The 19,811-nt window shown below is 39.8% G+C and overlaps 1 protein-coding gene across 1 annotated transcript; it reads left to right on the top strand.

Moving 5' to 3' along the window:
* The first annotated feature begins 708 nt into the window (after nucleotides 1-708).
* Nucleotides 709-1,901, top strand: LOC128821831 (3'-5' RNA helicase YTHDC2-like). Its single transcript, XM_054003166.1, has 2 exons — nucleotides 709-1,093; nucleotides 1,741-1,901. Exons 1-2 carry the CDS (start codon nucleotides 919-921, stop codon nucleotides 1,833-1,835), a joined length of 270 nt encoding a protein of 89 aa, XP_053859141.1. The 5' UTR covers nucleotides 709-918; the 3' UTR covers nucleotides 1,836-1,901.
* The last annotated feature ends 17,910 nt before the right edge of the window (nucleotides 1,902-19,811 follow it).

The following is a 19,811-nucleotide window of genomic DNA, read 5'->3' as shown; positions in this document are numbered from 1 at the left end:
GACTCTTTCAAATTAGTTATGAACTCTCATTTTTTACTCTTGATACCAAGGATGATAAGAGGAATGCTCATCTTATTCAGCTGAAGTGTTTAATTTTCCATAATAACTGTGATCTGCTTTGCGGTGGCAGTACTGAATGTCACAGGAACAGCTATGAGGACCTAGCATTATGTACTTTGATTGAAGATACACAGTCAGATAGCTGAACTCAAAACTGAAAAAAAATTTAAAAATAACCTTAGAACAGATCAATTGTTCCGCTCCAGTGTGATCTCTCAGTGCAGAATTATGCTGAAGTTAGTCTTGTAAAAGCTTTGGTAGAGGTCGCTTAAGAGCTGTTTTTCAGTCAGCTGCATCAGTGAGTGTTTATCTTCTATTTATTTAATTGCTCACTTCAGTTCACAACTGAGGATGTTTGTTCAAACGGAGGAGTAGTTTGTTCTTCTTCCAAGTACTCTCCTTCTGACCGACGATGTTTCCAAAGCAGCAGCCTTCAATCCCGAGCCCTGTGTCAAGCCCAAGAGGATTGGGTTTAGTTTCTACCTCGTGTTCTCAGCGTGGAGTCAAAGGACAGCAGGAAAAGACGATCCAAAACCAAGGGCAAGTAACACTTTACAGAGTGAGGAGGCCGAGGGCCGAGATGACCCTCGCCACAGCTACGTTTAATACCATGAATTAAAGCACGTAATTTATGACCGGACAGGGCACCAGTGCCACGTTTTGGCCACAGCCATACACATACCTCGGTACTAGGCAGGCTTGGCCCTACCGTCGGGAAAAGAGCCAATTTCCTTCCCTTCGGGCCGACGGGGCTGTGGGTGACTCCACGCAGGCCCCGCCCGCCGCCAGCGCCGCCCCTCGGGCCGAGCAGCTGCGGCCCCCGATCCGTGTGGGGCCGTGTGGGGCCGTGTCGGGGCCATGTCGCGACACAGGCGGGTTCTGCGGCGGCAGCCCGGCGGGGCTGCGGGGGACTGGGCTGCCGGCGCCGCGGGGCGCGCCCGGGCCGAGGCCCTCAGGGAGGTCGGCGTGGACGAGGTGGTGGAAATGGCGGTGCAGCTCGCCCTGGAGCGGTTCCGGAGCGGGGACGAGGCGGGTGCGCGGCACAGCCCGGCCCGGGGGCAGCCTGCGGCTGTTGCGAGGGCGCTGGCAGCGGGTCAGGGAGGGGATCCTGCCCCTCTGCCCGGCCCTAGTGAGGCACGGCTGGGGTGCTGTGTCCGGCTCTGGGCTCCCCAGCACAGAGACAGGGAGCCACTGCAGGGGTCCGGCAGAGACCACCGAGATGAGATGAGAGGTCTGGAGCATCTCTTATCAGGAGAGGTGTGGGAGTTGGTCCTGTTAAGCCTAGAGGAGACCGAGAGGGGATCTCACTAATGCATACGAAGATCTTCAAGATGAGTCCCAGGAAGGCGGTGCAGACTTTTTGGTGACAGGACAAGGAGCAGGGGCCATAACTTAAAACACAACAAGTTCCACCTGAACATGAGGGAGAACTTCTTTCCTTTGAGAGTGGCAGAGCACTGAAACTGCTGCCCAGGGAAAGTGCTGAGTTTGCCCCTCTGGAGACATCCCAAACCCTAGATGTGTTCCTCTGTCAGCTGCTCCAGGTGACCCTGCAGGGGGTTGCACTGGCTGGTCTCCCTTCCAATCCTAGCAATTCTGTGGTTCTGTAACACTGAGTTGTCAAGATTAGTGCCTGTTGCATTGTTACTGTTTTCTCATTATTATTTATCATTCTTCTAGAGATGGAATTTCCTTCTAGTTTCACTAGTACTGAAAGAGCATTTGTTCACCGTCTCTGTCAGTCTCTTGGACTGGTATCTAAAAGCAAAGGGTGAGTCAGGGTACAATTTTCAGTTTTTTGGTGCAGACCAATAGAATTTCAAGACTAATGATAACCTGACTGATGTTTTCAACATACTCAACTGTGTTGCAAGGAATAGTATTAGAGAAAAAAGTGTAAAAGAGAAATGAGCATCTGTGTTCGTTGCTGTATGCATGCTTGGAAAAGCTTGTGACATGCCTTTTGGGACAGCTTGCTTTTATACTTTGTGGATTTAATGGCTCCATTAAAAAAGCTTCTCACTGTGATTTCTGTTTTTTTTTTCCCAAAGATTTTGCATAGCATCTCCTACCTTGACAGATCAAAGTCAACCTAGAGTAGGTTCCTTTTTCCTAAAATATGTTTTCTTCTCCCGCCGACAGAAAAGGAGCCAATCGCTACCTGACTGTAAGGAAGAAGGATGTATCAGAGGCACACGCAGGCATGACTTGTGGCTTGGCTCTCCGTACGAAACACGCTGTTCGGAGTCTGATTCAGCGCTTTCCCGTCACAAATAAGGAAGGCACGGAACTCCTGCCAAGGACAGAGCGAGGAAATGCCTGTGCTGTTGAATCTGGTACGTTGGGCGTGTGTTCTGCTTTGGACTTGTCCATCGCCACCACTTGGAAAAACCACCTGCAGCCCAAAGACAAAAGAAACCTCTTTGTGTTCTGTCCCCTCTCGTGTCCTAACAGACACCTTCTTGCAAACGCATTAACTTTCCTTACTTTTAAGGTCTTTTGGAACTGGTGCTGTGAGGAACTTGGGAAGTCATATCATGCACATGGTGATGTCCACCTTGTGTTGTGTTAATTTAGAATCTTTGAGGCAGTTCCAGCCAAACCTTTTTGGAAGCACAGTTTGAAATGTGGCTCCATAAAAGTTCTGTGAGGTGGGATTGAAGAGTCAGTGTTCCCCTGCTGCTGTAAGAACACCCATATGAGAAAATGAAGTTGTCTGTTCTGCTTGTAGAAATTAATGTCCTTGATAAATGAAGAATTTGAATTTTTATTTCTTCATCTCTACAAAATAGATTTGGTCCTGAAGAGACTACTGTCCAGACTTCTTGATTTCTTGAATATGGAAGAGTTCACTGAAAGACAAACTTCTGATAAAATGTTGGGTTTTTTTTTAAAAAAAAGCAAGGTTTTAATCTAGATTATTGCTTTAACAGCTACAAGTGGAAGAGTTACAGTGTGTTTCTGTGTGCAGAGATGGGTGTAGTGAACAGAAAACACTTGTACCAATATGCCTTGTTTAATGGCATGGTTCTGATAGGTGGTGTCTGTTCTTGAAGTGCTTCCTTTGCTGTTCTTTCCAATTGTTTCAGTTGTTTAATAGGATTGTTTAATGAACAGAGGGAAGCTATAATGCAAGGACTGAAATGCAATGTCTTAGGAATGTAAGGGATAAGTTAATGAGCAGTCTAATATTTGCCTTTCTCCGCATCTCAAGAATGTATTTTTAGTTCTCCCGATCTCTTAGTCTGTGTTTGTCTTGGTACAGCAGAGCTTGAAATTTAGTATATGAATCTGTTACTGACATTAAATATGTATAATTGAGTTTACAGCAAGCTTTTCATTCTTCTGGAAGATAATTCTCAAGGAATTAGAGAGTAGCACTTGCAATGATGGATGTGAAGTAGCTGCCTCAGAAGATGTGCCCGTTTGTTGGCTACTTATGCACTGCTTTGTAACACATCACACTGCTGTGTGGGGGCCAGGACTCTTGATACAGCATGCTTGCATTAGTATGATTTCAGGCAAAGGCGTGGAATAGCTTCAAGGTTTACCCCTGGAAGTGTGTATTTCTAGGGAGAACTGCAGGTGTGAAATGTGGGCACAGATACAAGGGCCACCAAAATCCACCGGGCTGTGTTCTCTGGTTTAGTTTCTGTTTCTCCTTTTGCTCTTTGTGGGCTTTTTTGACTTGGAGCAATGCTCTGGAAGAGTCTGGTTTTGTTCAAAATACCTATGAAAGTAATAACTGTTTTGAAAGATATTTATTTCAAGCACTGCAGGAGGACATGTTGCTATAAATATGACTTCTAAATGTGTGATGGGTTTGTCACTTTACCCACAGGGATGCATGAAAAGTCAGCAATGTTAATTTTTCAGTACAGTTTTTGAGCAGTGTTTTTGTGACCTTCCTCTGTATCTGCATAAATAAACTTTTACCTTGTCTTCACAGAAAACAAAGAAGTAAACAAGATAACTTTTCGACTTAATGATGGTATCCCCCAGGTCCCAGTGGAAAGAGGGGAATCAGAGTTTGATTCCTTCAGGCAGTCACTACCAGTTCTTGAGAAACAGGAAGAAATTGTCCAAATAATAAAGGACAATAAAATTGTTTTGATCATAGGAGAGACTGGATCAGGAAAAACTACGCAAGTATGTTTCTTCAATTAAATAAAAACTAGAACAGTATTTATGACAATTGTGTAATATTTGTGATATGGGATATTTTGATGCTATTTTAAGGCTTTCCTTTTCCTGTATGATTGAAAATCTTGTTCCAATTCACTTTCTTGCTTTTAAAACACTAAGCCAGTAGATAGGTACTAAAAGCAAAAATGATTCCTCACAATTTTCTGGTTGATACAATTTTTTCATTAAAACAATACAAAATATTGAAGGGAAAGTGATGTTTGTATAGGCCTTTTTCTTCTAAGGTAGTTCTGTTCTTAGTACCCAGAATATTTCTTGTGTTAAAATGAGAGATTATCTACAGGAGTTTTTTTTCAGATTTCTCTGAAGCAGGAGGGAGACACTGCAAGTTTTTTCTTTAAAAAAAGCCTAAAGAGTTTATACGTAGAAATTTATTTTCCACTGCTTCGGGTATGCTTGCCATGATAATCCTAATGAAAAGTCTTTTGCAATGTGTAATACTGAGATGCAGTTAAATTGTTTCCCTGTGCTAACTAAGCTGTGACTGTCTCAAAAAGTAAATTTGAACCACTTCTTTACAGATCCCTCAATTTATCCTTGATGACTGCTACAAGAATGGAACTGCCTGTCGTGTGTTCTGTACTCAGCCCAGACGTTTAGCAGCTGTTGCTGTGGCTGAAAGAGTGGCAGCAGAAAGAAGAGAGAAGATTGGCCAGACAATTGGTTACCAGATCCGGTTAGAAAGCAGGTACTAATGGTATTTCTGAGTGCCAGTTGATCTTGTGTTGGTCTTGTGCATCTTGTGCACAGGTAAACTGCAGTGTGTTTGGGTTGCAGCCTCCCAGGTGGGATATGTTACTGCAGGTAAGGAATACGTAAGAGGGAAAAGGATGGCTTTCTTGCTGTGTTTTGCAGTTTCATGTAGTAGGTTGTCTTGTAGAACTGAATCTCAGGTATTTTCTGTTGACTTCTTCTGCGGAGTGTATGCAAGGAAATCTTTGTCTGATTTTCAGATCAAGTCTACACTTTCTTTTTTATTTTTTTTTCCTTCCCCCCTCTCTACTTGTAACAAGTGTGGATCCAAAAGTTCCGCAAGCTTTGAAGGTAGGTGTGAAGACCAGCATGCTGTAAGAAATGTTATGTAGTGTGAGTTGATAGGAGTCATAAAAGGGAAAACAACAAAATTGGAAAGTGACTGATGGAGATGAGCATTATTTATTAGTCTAGTTTGGGCTAAATTTACTCTTCTTCAGCTTCTGTGTTTAAAACATGAAGTGAAGTAAAAGTAGAGATTTCAGTATCACTTGATGAATTTGTCCGTAAAGCAGAGCATGAATGGATTGTGTGGGGTTTTTACATCTTTGCACCGTGTAGCCAAATGACATTTCAGGGAAGGGCCAGCAGTTGGGATATGAGTGACCAGAAGATGGCAAAAGGTTGTGTTGCTTGAGTGAACAAAGATAACACACAGCTGATGAAAATGAATGCGCTTGAACAACAAAGCCGCAGTAAGAATTCAAATGTGTGTACGAAAGCTCACAAAGATATAAAGAGATTAGAAGAGCTGGTGAAGATGTATCACAAATAAGCTGGATAATTAATATATGGAAGTACTATGCTGGCAGAAGAAGAGCAAAGTCAGGTGAAAATGGAAGAATTGCTGGAAGCAGTGCAGGAAATCCATCTTGAGAGGAATCAATACAATTGCTGCAGAGAAACACTAAAAGGGAGAAATAACAATATTTTGAGCTGTGAACAAAAAAAAATCTGGAATGGAGATGTTTAGAGGTGTTTATAGTAAGACAGAAGTATAATTTTTAAGGTTTTCTTTTAGGATGGCAGTACCAGAGGGAGTAGTGACAATTGCTGTTTTTATTGGGACAGCTTCTCTCAGTATAGAATTGTAACATTTCAGTAGTTTGAGCTTCTGAAGGAGCAGAGGATCAAGCAGATGACTTTGTGATTTAGTCAGCTGTACTGTATTGTGTCCTCAAGGCAAGGCTTTGGGAGCTGTGGGGAGGCTTCTGTGAGGAGGTGCCAGAAGCCTCTCCCGTGTGTGACAGAGCCGGTGCCAGCCAAGACAGACCTGCCTGTGGCCGAGGCTGAGCCCATCTGTGATGGTGGCAGTGCCTCTGGGACAGTGGGGAACAGGGGAGGAAAACCTGCACAACAGAGGCAGCAGTTCAAGAAGAGCAGTGAGAGCATGCAGAATTTCTTCATGCTTCTCTTTTACTTCCTTATTTATTAAAATCTGAATCTTATTTTTTCAATTAATCTGTTGTCCAAAGTTTTGGGGCGCAAGCACTACAAATTGTTAGGAAATGTGTGGGAAAAGGCACCGGTTAAAAACAAGTGGTGTGCAGGAGTCTTTTGGGGAGAGAAGTGTAATTCCTCTTGTGGTCAGCAGCTGCTTTAATTTTTGATCCCTGGAAAGCTAGCTGCCTTTAAATGGTGCAAAGCCCCTGAGCTGTCTGTGTGATGTGTTCCATAGGGTTTCTCCAAAGACACTGGTAACATTCTGCACTAATGACATGCTCCTTGGCACGCTGATGGCAGGAGACAGCACCCTCTCCACCGTGACCCATGTTATTGTGGTGAGCATCCTGTGGTCTTTCATGTGGGGTGGGGCAATATGTATTGCCTTGGAAAATGAGGTCCTCATTTGTTTTATTTAGATTTGCTGAGCACTTTAGGTGTTTTTGTTTGGTAGAAGATGAATCAGCTTTAGAGACTTTCTGAGTCCTTAGAGTAGCATGATTGTTTTGTGGAGTTTGGTGTTTTTCTGCGTGTTTGTGTTTTTTCCTGTAAAAATAGTTTATTTTCATGGCAATGATTACTTGTGGAATCAGGAGGAGTGGAGAAAGACAGAAGTGTAAATTTTTCGGAACTTCCCCTGTCAGCAGCAAATCCTTAGGGAGGCTTACATGGATGTGGTTCAATGTGATTGTCTCAGAATTCCTGTTATCATTTGTTTTAGCATTACCAGGTTTTCAGTCCATTTGTTTGCCCAGAGTTTTCTAGATAATGTGGAGTCTAATGGCTAACAAATGATTCAGATGTGTTCATTTATGAGTATGGTAATATTCCTATTGTGGAATTTAATAAGGAAGGGGAACTAGAATGCTTATGGCAAGATTGAAGTCCTGAAGATTAAAAGATAAGTTTAGGTGCCTGCCTGTTTATCAAAGTTAAAAAGGCATGAGAATGATCTATGCATTCTTGATGTCAGCCTACAAGCCTTGTATTTTGAGTCCTTGTTTCCTTCATTCATAATAGAAATCAAAACAGAAGAATGACAAAGATGATGAATCAGTTAGGTGCCTTAATTTATAGGCTTTGTGTGGCTTTGACTTGTCTAAGCAATCTGTCTGTTTTTTCTGATTATGTGGTGTCATCCATTTCTTTAAATGCTCATCAGTGGTGAAGTGAGAATTTATGAAAATAAGATTTGTAGGATTTGTGGTTTGTGGCGTTTTCTTGAAATTTGGCTTCAAATACAAAATCAGAGAGGTCTCAGATATTCACTTTAGCCTCTAAAGTTAAGGTGCGTACAGCTTCAGCATGGCAATGCACTCAGTGCTGATAAAAACTTTTTGAAGTGGTTTTTTTTTTCCCTTATGGATAGTTTTTAAATAAAACCCTATTACTTAAACTAGACTTACACATTTTAAAGCCTCTGTAATGTGCCACCAGATCATGTATTTAATTTTTTTAGAAAAGTTTGTTTTTGTCAGAAGTTGTGATCCTGAATCTATGATGGCTTTTTATCTCTTTTTTTTTCCTTTTGTTGCAGGATGAAGTACATGAGAGGGATAGGTTCAGCGACTTCTTGCTAATAAAACTGAGAGATGTGCTGCAAAACCAGCATCATTTGAAACTAATTCTTTCTGGTGCTGCTCTAGATACAAATCTCTTTATTAGGTATTTTGGAAGCTGCCCAGTAATACATAGTAAGTCTTGATCTTAACTCTTAAATCTGAGTATACCTGCCCTGAGACTCAGAGATCTTAGTAAACTGTAGCAAACTATTCTGAGTAAAGGCAGGTGCTGAATACACTGAGAGTTCCAGGAATCCTTGTTCTTTGTGTATTCAGGTTTCTTGTTTCTTGACTATTTGCACCTCGTTCAGAGTGAAGTGTTTTAGTCACTGGGAGTTCTGTACATGCAGGTACATCCTGCCCCCCTCCACTATTAACTGAAGAAGTAGGAAGAGGTTATTGAAGTGCTGTCTTCATGCTGATACAGGACTTAGGAGCTACATGAGTGTGATACATATTAATACATTCCAGTAGAATCTCACTCTTCAGGCTTGGTGAAGGTTGTTACTGGTTACTGGATGAAACACAGCTAACTGTAGCTGTTCAGTTCAGAAATACAGGCTCAGGCAGATCGGGTTTCACATGAAAAAAGAATGACATGATTCTTTGATTTAAAGAAAATTAGTAGCCCTTCATCTAGGTGAATATTCAGAAAAGGCATCCAGTTTCTCTTCGTTTGTGTTCAGACTCAGTTACCTGCAGTTAGATTACATTCAAATGCAAAGAAAAGTTACCATTATTGCTGTTTTAATTTCATGTGACTGATCTTTAGTAGAGGCAAAATATAAATGTGTGGGAGATGGGGGGGTTTTGTGGGTTTGCATTTTTTTCCCCACGCTCCTGGCTTGAAGGTTTCCCCCCCCTTTTTTTTTTTTTTCTTTTTTTGAGAATTTAAGAACTAAAAGAAGCATCTTTGTCTGTTCATGTAATGTAAAAGGTTTGATTCTCCTTCAGCATTATGGCTGACAAAATCCTGACCACAGAAACCAACATTTTGTAGCTGTGGATTGCTGTAGTACACAGAGCTTGTGCTCAGTGTTGGAAGGCTTCCTCTGTGGCAGCTTCTAAAAGTATGTGAATTGTGGATTGTTCCTTCTGAAGGAAAATCCGGAGTGATCCTGAATCAGCTTAAGGGACAAGAAATCAAAATGCAGAGATTTGAATTCTTCATGCAAAAAAGCATCCTTTAATGTCCACAGATAAGGTCTAGAAAACAGTCTTGTTGAAAAAGAAATCAGGATAAATTATGAGAAGGTAAAGGCCACTGGGATGTCTCATCTGGCAAGAAGTATTCAGTAAAGAAAGCTCAGCTTTGCTGAATTAGTTGAGGACATGGAGATAAGAATTTCTTCTCACATACTTCTGATGAAAAGAAAGTAGTTCAGTACAAAGATGTACTGTCTCCGTGTGGAACCTTGCAAAAAGCTGTATTAATTGCTTATTAATTAATGAAATTTTAAATCCAGGTGGCAGACTTACATGGCGAGTTCTTGTTTGTAGCCCTAAACAAAAACGGCTGTTCTCTTTTTCTCATTAAAAACAAATTAATAACTGTCAGTCTTATGAACATCTCCTGCTGTAACACTTGATAAAATTGAAGAGGTTGAGGAGAAACAAGGTGGCATTTTACTTTGGAAATGTTTTGTTTTGTATAATTCTGAGAAAAATAAACTCCAGTGAAGATAGTTTTTGAAAAAATGAATGCTGTAAGTGAAGCTAGTGAATATATAATCTTTTATGGATTTTTTTCTATTTTAGTCCAAGGCAGGCCTTTTGAAGTTAAAGAGTTGTTTCTGGAGGACATTTTACGAAGCACTGGGTATACAAACAAAGAGATGGTGAAGTACAAAGAAGAGAAGCAGCAAGGTCGGTGGACTTGTTAATTGTAAGGGTTGGCCATGAGAATCGTTGATTAATTGAACAAAGAATTAACAGGATTCTTTTCTGTTAAAATTCCAAAGTCAGGAGATTAAATGAGATGTGATTAGATGACAGCAAGTATTTTTAAGCTCTCAGTATTTACATCACTGAAATAGTTTATGCAATTAATGAAAAAAATCACTTTGATTTGGTGTTTGCATTCTTTTTTCTTTCAGTTGATAAATGTCATCTGTTTTCTAATTATTACGCTGTAGAGTTACAGAGAACTGGGGGCTGTGCCCACATGAATACTAAAGAAGCATAGGATGCTCTGTACCTTTGGGTGCAAACTAAAGTGCAGCTATTAAAGCAGGCAGGATTTTGTACAGTCTTGCACTAAATGGACAAGTTGTTCCCTTCAGTAACATTTTTCACTGCTTTCTTCAGGCATGGATGTATTTTTTGTGTTAACACTCTTGAGCTAAACATCATTGGTTTTCAGTTGATAAGTAGATACTGCTTCAGAAGTTTTCCTGGCACCTGAAAGTAATGATCCCAGTGATTATTTAAAGAAATAAAAAAAAAAAAATGCAAACCCCAAAGCTATAACATACAGTCCTAACTGGATATTTATCACAGTGCTCATCTCTGATCACTGGGGGCAGAAAAGTTCAGTTAAGAGACTGGTGTTTTCTAATGTTTCTTCCACTTGTGTAGAAAAATAAGTTGTTATGTGCAGGGACTGTCTCACTTGTCTTCAGCATTCCATTTCTGGAAAAAGATCTGGGCTGAGATTGTGTGGAAGGTGATTACTTAAGGAAGACCCTTTGAATGCAGTAGTTTGAAATAATGGAGGCTTGGGGGGGTTCAACACCAAAGTGGTGGGTTTTACCTCGTTCTTATAGCCCTTGTTTGCAGTGTGCACTTTGGGTACCCTTAAACATGTCATTTATGTTGGACTGGTAGTAGCATTCTAGATTAAATAAGAGAGGTTGAATAGGTAAAACTTGGACCTGCTGGAACTGTCTTTTTTAGTAGAAAACAATGGATAATAAAGATGACTCAAACTTTCTTGGGGAATATTTTGCATTCTAGAAGAGAAACAGAAGTACACTCTTGCTGAGTGGTGTTCAGCTCAAGGCAACAGTAACAAAAGGACATCTCGGAGACAAAAATCGGTTCCAAGAGCAAATGAGGAGTACAAATGGTTGGATGATGGTGGTGACACAGTATTTAATCAAGTGGTAAGTTTTTTCTTTAGTTGGAAGAGACATTTATATTTGTGTTGTATTACTAGCCATTTAAAATCTGTTTTCTACAGGTAGTTCTGTAGAGTCTTTGGGGATATTAACCTGTTTTAAAGATTACTTGATTGGGGTGAACTGCTGTAGCTGAAGTGTGCTCTTCAGTTAGGGTGGTTGTACACAGCTTTTCCTCAGATCAAATGGCTCGACTGCCATTGTGTTAGTACTTGCATCTGACAAAATCAATGCATTGATACCTGAGTGCTGGATTTCTGGTTGCTGCTGGGAAAAATTACCATTCAAATTCTTTGTGGGTAATGTATGAGAATGAAGACAACTCTTGGAAGAGACTAATCTTTCAGTATTGTTTTTTATCTTCAGACTGAAAAAGATGTGAATTGCCTTGAACCGTGGATAGTAAAAGAAATGGATTCCTGTCTTTCTGACATCTGGTTGCATAAAGATACTGATTCGTTTGCTCAGGTGTTAAATCTTATTTTAACTGAAAATGTCAGTGGTAAGTTTCATGTGCTATTACATAAGAAAAAAGCAACCTCAAATTTACTTTGATTTTTATGGCTGCTTTTATCTCCAGTTTCAAATGTTGTTACCTTTACATTCTGATGCCTACTGAAAAAATGGATAGGGCTAGCAGAATTAATGAGTTGTTTAGTTAGTTGATGATGTTGTTTTCAAGTATTGACAGAAGTGTGTTTCTAAAAGAGTGTGGAATTGACATGAAGTGACTGCAGAGATAAAGTGAGGAAACAAATTCTCTTTGGGCTGGAATTTGAAAGCAATATTTGTACTATATTTAGATGAAGAAATAACATTTCTATGGGGTTTGCTGGATTTTTTTGTTTTACTTCTCAGTTGATTATAGGCACAGTGAAACTGGTGCGACTGCTCTGATGATTTCTTCAGGGAGAGGCTTTTTGAGTCAAGTAGAAGAGTTGATCAGCATGGGAGCAAGTATCCACTGCAAATCATCTAATGGCTGGTAAAAACAGAGAAACCAAAAGATAGATTTATTTGTCAATACAGGAGAAAGAAAGAAAATTCTTTAACATCTAAATTAATTTGCTAACTTATCACACTGCTGTAAGAACTGTAGATTTTGACAGCCTAAACAGTTTCTAACTCCTGTTAATCACATTGTTTTCTGTAAATTCTAAATGGAATTCTTAATTACATGGTCTTGATTATGAGCTATAAACTTTGTTTCAGGAGGTCTTATTTAAGACACTGCTTAGCAGAACAACTGTAATCTACTGAATTGGACCAAAATGTTTGGCAGTTTGTATTTTCATGGAGTTACCTATATCAGAAGATCTTTCTGTTATGTTTCTAAATATGTTGTAGCATGTAAAAATATTTGTGAATCTGTAGAAGCTCAAGTTCTGTGGTCATGGAGTATGTCTTCATCTAAGCAGGGAAGTACAGTTTGTAACTGTAGTATGGAATGATAAGAATTAGGATTCCAGGGGTCTGATATCTGGTACTAACATTTGAAAAACTTGGGAAGAAATGCAGTTTAAAGGTGTAAAACAGTGAAGTGCATTGTGAGGAGGACAGCTTCTGAAAGACCTGAAATAGCCAAATGTTAAGCCTGGGGTGTGACTTTTGGAGATGACTTCAAGGGTACTGCAAACAGGCAGGTCTGATCTCTGCACGTTGTTGTGGGCTTTTTAAAGGAATGGCACCTCCTTCCTCCTCATTTCCTTGTGCATGTTTGCCGGTGCTCCTGTGTACAAGGACATTCTTTTGTGGTAAAGAACTGTAGTTACCTAAAAGTCAGATAGCTGTTAACACCTATTTCAAATGGGAAGTTGAAGATCCAGCAATAACTGAGAGATAACTGAGAGAAATGGGTACAAAAGTCTGGTGTCAATTGCCTCACCTGATGTGCTCTTCATCTTCATCTTTTGAAGTGAAAAATCTAATGAAACGACTTGTGCAACTCTTTCAGGATGGCTGTGGACTGGGCTAGGCACTTTGGACAGACAGAGGTTGTTGATCTGTTGGAATCCTACAGGTAAGCTGTAGCTATTTTGCAGAAGGAGTTGTATATGATAGTGGTGGGGAATTTGAGGTTTGTGTTCTTTGAATCAGAACAGGTTTTAGCTTTTCATGCTGTAAAATCTGGACTGAATAGCAATACCTATTTTTTTAAGAATAAGAATTTCAAAACCAAATAAGTTTGTACTCAGTATCGTATTGTTTATGTTTGCACAACTTGCTAATTGTATGCTATGTGCCATTTTCTTTTCACATGCTTACTTTGCAAACAAATCTGTCATGTGTTTTTATCTGTATATTTTTTATATGCAATAGGCATGTTAAAGGAAATTGACAGAAGTAATGTGTACACTAGGCCATTCAAGAATGCTTTTCTGATTAACTTACAGTTATCATAGTTGGGGTAGTGTTTTGTAAAGATTATATTTATTATAATTTCTCTTAGTGCAGTTTCTGCTAGGGGGAAATTTTTGGAGAATACGTATCTCTTAAATATTTTTCCTTGAACAGATGAACGAGAAGTATCTTTACACTTTCATTTGCTTATGGTTCTGTTTCAATGAAGTTGAAGAAACCTAAAGTTAGCACTAATAAATGAAGGGGCATCCTTTGTTGGGTTAACATTGAAATCAGTGAACAGCAATAGTATGGTGGTTCCCTTCTGCTACACTTCAGCATTAGAATTCAAGACCAATAGTCGTGTTGGTCCTGATCTAAGTTTGAGCTGATGGCTCAATGCAAACCCGAAGGGGCAGCCTTGACTCTGGTGTATTTTTCTGTTACAGCGCTTCATTTGCATTTGGAAATCTGGATGAAAGTTCCCTGGTCCAAAATAGTGGTAGTGACCTTAGTGCAGAGGACAGAGAACTACTGGCAGCTTATCATCACAGTTTTGATGATGAAAAAGTGGATCTGGATCTGATAATGCACTTACTTCACAGCATCTGTCATAGTTGTGATGCAGGTAGGTAAATACCCAACCAGCTGTTGTGGCTTTGGCTTCTGATGAATCGTGCTCTTCTTTCAGCAATCCCCAAACGTTAAAACCTTCTGAGTGCTAGTCGACATGTATTTGAATTTTCTGTTTAACTTTGCAAACCCACTTCCTTTTTTAGGAGCAATTTTAATATTTCTTCCTGGGTATGATGAGATAGTGAGCCTCAGGGACCGCATTCTTTTGGATGACAAGAGATTTGCTGCTAATGCTCACAGGTAAAACCTTTAGTTGCTGTGGCTTTTCATTGATTCTTTTAAGGAGCCTTAGAATGTTCCTTTTGTCTTGCATTAGATACCAAGTTTTCATGCTTCATTCAAGTGTGCAGACTTTGGATCAGAAGAAAGTGCTTGAAACTCCACCTTTTGGCATCCGCAAAATTGCAAGTATTAGAGGACTTTGTCCGATGCTACAATGATCTGTTTTACCTTTGCTTTTACAGTGACTCTAGTTTTGGTGGTTTTGGTTTTTTTGCTTTGCAGATTCTTTCTACTAATATTGCAGAAACCAGCATAACAGTCAATGATGTGGTGTTTGTCATTGACTCAGGCAAGGTGAAAGAGGTAGGATTGCCTTAAATTTTCCTAGTGCAATTCTAAAACACACAGTGCATAAACTTTGGGGAACTTGGTTTTTTTTTCCTTTTTACTTTACATGAAAATGAAAAAAAGCTTTTACTAGCTGAGAGCTACTGCCTGTCAGTCAACAGTCCTCGCTGAAAAGTTTCAACATCCATTTGTTTGAAGACAAATACTGTAAATAGCTAGCTGTCTAAAAAAACCTTGTAAAAGCTAATCTAGGTTGATGTATTAATGGATCTTTCCCTTTTGCAATTTAGTATTTCTGCTGGATTTTTAAAACAAGTCCTCAGTTTAGACCACCACCTTCCTGAGACTTAGAGAGCACTGGGAGTTCCTTTTGTCCTACTATTGTATCAAGTCCAAAAATAATCCATGAAGTTTTTAAGCAGTTTTTTTTGCTGTGTTCAGTGCCTATTCCTAATTACTTGTTCAAGAAAAGTGAGAACACACAATGAGGCAATTTAAGACCTAGTGTACAGCTTTGAAAATGAAATTGGATTTCATAGGTGATATGCACACCAAATTTCTGAGGTTCTCATAAAGTGGTTTTTTTTGTAATTGTACATCAGTCTTAAGAAAACAAGTAGGTAATTTCCAAGTGAGATAAAAAGGAAAACTTTATTTGGTATAATAATGTAGTTTTACCTGCTTTGTGATATCTCAGAACACAGATTTGACATAGCTTTTACTGACTTGCAATTACCTATTGACTAGAAAATGGTGACTTTCACAAACTGTGGAGCATTAAGGTACTACAAAGGAGATACCATCATAAATTCACTTGAAACTGAGAAGGTACCTTTGTTGCCGAAGCTACTGTATATCTATTAGTGCTTCATACTTTTTAGAAAACTTCTGTTGGTAATCTAAATAACTAGTAACTTTTATTTCATGTACCCTATTGACTTTTCAGTTTATATTCCTTTCTTTGTTTTTCTAGAAGTCTTTTGATGTGCAGAGTCGTGTTCCAGTGCTAAAAATGGGCTGGATTTCAAAAGCCAGTGCTGTCCAGAGAAAAGGCAGGTAATAAATGCCTCATACTGGTTTCCATTTTGCAGATATCCACAATTTGTGTTTCGAATAAAGCACAGAATGTAGTAACTGTTTCTAGCCTAGTCCAGTGTGTAGGGTCAGTATGTATTTCCTTGGAATAATTTCCCAAGTTGTAGAAGAGTGATGCTCAGGCATTTCCCAAAGGTCTGGGTTGTTTTCCCCCCATTAATTTGTTCTCCTTCCTCTTTCTCCCATGTAGCACCAGCAGTCACAGTGTCCAGTGGGGTGTTTTCACATCTTGTCTGTGAGCAGAGGACTGCCTGTTTCACTTTCTCCAAGCTATCCATGACTTAACAGGCCATGATTATATTCTTCCCAACACTGTGGGTGAGGGCTCAGAAGTTTGTGTAGCAACAAATGCCTGTTTAATCAGTCATACTGGCATTAAGCTGCACATTTGCACATAGATGTATATCAATGAGAGAACTGGCTGTCTCTCATTCACTCACAAGTTATTTAATCTTTATTCTGCCTTTTACTCCAAGCATCACTTCTGTTTGGGGGATGTGAGAGGAAACAATAAAGTTTGCAACTGATTCCTTACAACAAAGGATGATTGAGATTTGGACTGGTCTTAAGTTAGCAAAAACCCCACAGCACTTTACATTAGATAAGCCTTGTTTTTCTTTCTCCAGATTTCTCAGTGTTGGGTTAAAATTACCATAGAAAATTGCCACACTCTCAAAGATAACTCACGATTGGAAAACTCTCACTTTGCGTGTGACTGACAACACTGTCTTCATAGAACTGCTTCTTCTTTTCCATTCTGAGTTTCTGTGTCTCTTTGTTGGCTTTAGGTTTTGTTTTTAGAAAGAAATCCTCATTTTCACCACTTCCCATATTTTATTTTCAAGGGCTGGGCGCTGTCAGCCTGGAGTCTGCTTTCGTCTCTTCAGCAGGCTGCGATTTCAGAATATGTTGGAATTTCAGTCTCCAGAACTTCTAAGAATGCCGCTTCAGGTGCATGTTCAGTTAGAAACTGTAACTTTAAAAAATACAATGTCCTCAAACCATACTATTAATTGCAACAAATCATGGGTTTGGGGTTGTTTCCAAATCTTGGTAATCTTTTTTGTTCTGCCTTTTACCTTGCAGGAGATTTGTTTGTTCACAAAACGTCTGACTCCAATTAATTGTCCAGTTGTAGACTTTCTTATGAAAGCTCCTGATCCTCCGCCTGCTGTAACTGTGAGAAATGCTGTGCATATGCTTAAGGTCAGAGAAGGAATAGGTTTAGATGGTAATTGTGTTTGAGCCCAAATTTGTGGTGTAGCAGTCTGTCTTACTGACTTCAGTTTGTACTGAAGCCATTTTTAATTACCTAAGGATGTTCTGAGTTTTTGTTTATTGTCTGTTTTCATTTTGTGTGTGGGGATGTGGTTTTCCATGTCAAGGGAAGAGAGTGCTTTGAAGTCTTGTCTCTGTTAATAGTTTCACTTGCTTTTTTAGTGTTTGGAAACAAGTCTAGTTAATGTCCAGTATTCACATCCTTTCTGCTTTCTCTGTAAAGTGATTTTGTCCACCGTACCCATCCCCCTCTCCTTTGTTTGTTTGTTTGTTTATAAACAGACCATAGATGCCATGGACCCTTGGGAAGATCTCACTGAGCTTGGTTATCACCTCACTGAATTGCCTGTAGAGCCACACCTCGGTAAAATGGTGTTGTATGCTGTAGTTCTGAAGTGCCTGGACCCCGTTCTGACCATTGCCTGTGCTCTTGCCTGCCAAGACCCTTTTGTGCTGCCCACGCTGGCCTCCCAAAAGCGAGCAGCCGTGCTGTGCAGGAAGCGTTTTGCTGCCGGGACGTTCAGTGACCACATGGCCCTGCTCAGGGCTTTCCAGGTAGAATTTCATTTCAGAGAGTTCTGATCACAGCACACCAGCCAAGCAATGCAAATGTACCAAGCCACTTGGACGTAGAGTGGTGGACTGTGCTTAAGTCCTCGGAGAAGACTTTCTTTTTGCCTAGTGGCTTTCCTGGGTATTGGACTCACAAATTTGTGAGGGAACCCTTTTTGTAGTATGTTTTGTTGATATTTTCAAACCTTATAAAATTCTAAATGTTCTAACCATGTGCCTCTTTATATCCTACTACACTGAGCTTCAAATCATGATCTTAATGTAATGATCTTTATTTCTTGTTTTAACTTGACATAATCATCATTCTAGTGAACACGTAAAGAGAATCTAATTCTTGAACAGAAAAGAGTATCTGGTTTGATACATTAACTTTTGGAGTGGGTTTTGCATTTTATTGACATAAATGTAATCTTTTTTTAAAAATGCAGTTTTAGTTTAAGCCCTTCAAATTAATAGGCAAATGTACAAACGTTGTCAGGCATGGCAGAAGGCCCGCAGTGACGGCTGGGAGAGAGCCTTCTGTGAAAAGAACTTTGTATCCCAAGCCACAATGGAAATCATTGCAGGAATGAGAACACAGTTGCTTGGCCAGCTTAGAGCCTCAGGTAAAGAAGTTGGAAACAATTTTAACCTTGTTTTAAAGTCAGGCATTTAGAAATTGTAACAAAAGTCATGTTCACTGGTGTAATTTTCCTTACGTAATTTGAAATACACCTCCATGTACACATTCATGCAGGGTATGGTGTAGATGAGGAAGTGTGGCTGATCTAACTGAAAGCACCCTCATCTCCACATGCCACTGCATTTCATGTTTTAATAAATTATTCCCAGAGGAAATGTCTTTAAATTGTAGAAAATAGCGATATTCTGTGTTAGTATGAAACCCCTTATCAGGAAGGATTTCAGTGTAATGGTTTCTTCTTGCTGCTGTTAAGGTTGGCAGTGGTGAAAAATGAAACAAATAAGTTGTTTATTTCACCTTTAGTTTCTAACTCCTTTTGAAAACCAAAGAGAAGCTAACGTGGCGCTGTTTTGTCTTTTTCATTTGTCAGGTTTTGTGAGAGCCAGAGGAGGAGCTGATATTAGAGATGTTAATGCTAACTCTGAGAACTGGGCTGTGATTAAAGCTGCCTTAGTGGCTGGGATGTATCCCAATCTGGTGCATGTAGACAGAGAAAGCCTGCTGTTGACTGAACCAAAGGAGAAGAAAGTGCGATTTCATCCTACCTCTGTTCTTGGCCAGTCTCAGTGTAAAAAGGTAAAATCACTTGGAATTCATAGTTCAAAAAACACGGCACTAAAATCTCTCCCATGTTTTAGAAATGTCTTTTCCTAGTTGTCAGTACGTTAAAAGCACTATGGGCATTTAACACTACAGCTTTAGAAAATACTGTTCTACTCAGCTGATAGAATTGGAGTTGTTTCATTTTTCCATTGTTTCAATTAGTCCTTTCTCTAGATGGAACAAGGCAAAATGGTAAACAAACCTCCCCAGTTATAAAATTGTTTTAAAGATATAATGATCCCTACTCTTAAAAGCAAGTTTTTCTCTGAAACTTTTTTTTTAACATTTCTTTTTGAAGCAAAATATTTTGTTTTTTCATGATAGGATAATTTGTGAATCTGGTTGAATTCCCTCACGCTTTTTTAATTGCATGTATATTTTTATATGTATCTAATTATACATGTATTTATTTCTCAAAATACAGAATCATAGAATGGTTTGGGTTGGAAGGGACCGTAAAGCTCATCTCATTCCAACCCCTGCCACGGGCAGGGACACCTTCCACTAGTCCAGGTTGCTCAGAGCCCCCCCAGCCTGGCCGTGAACACTGCCAGGTTGAGGCATGCACAATGTCTGTGGATAAAATGAGAAATACGTTCAAATTTACATTCATTACAGGTAGAGGGTATAATAGCCTGGTCTTACCTGCTCTTGCACAGATTGCCCCAGCAAATGGACAAGCTGCAGCCATCCAGGCCCTCCCTACAGACTGGCTTATATACGATGAAATGACGGCAGCTCACAGGACAGCAAACATCAGGTGCTGCTCTGTTGTGACACCTGTCACCGTGTCCCTCTTCTGTGGACCAGCCAGACTGCCAAGTAATGCCTTGCAGGCATCTTCATCCTTTCGAGGTACACCGGAGTCTGGATTTGGAATGTTTCTGTTGG

This window comes from Vidua macroura, chromosome Z, assembly GCF_024509145.1.
Source record: "Vidua macroura isolate BioBank_ID:100142 chromosome Z, ASM2450914v1, whole genome shotgun sequence".
Taxonomy (NCBI): Eukaryota; Metazoa; Chordata; class Aves; order Passeriformes; family Viduidae; genus Vidua; species Vidua macroura.
Note: the sequence above shows the minus strand (reverse complement) of the source record. Positions and strands in the feature narration are given on the sequence as shown.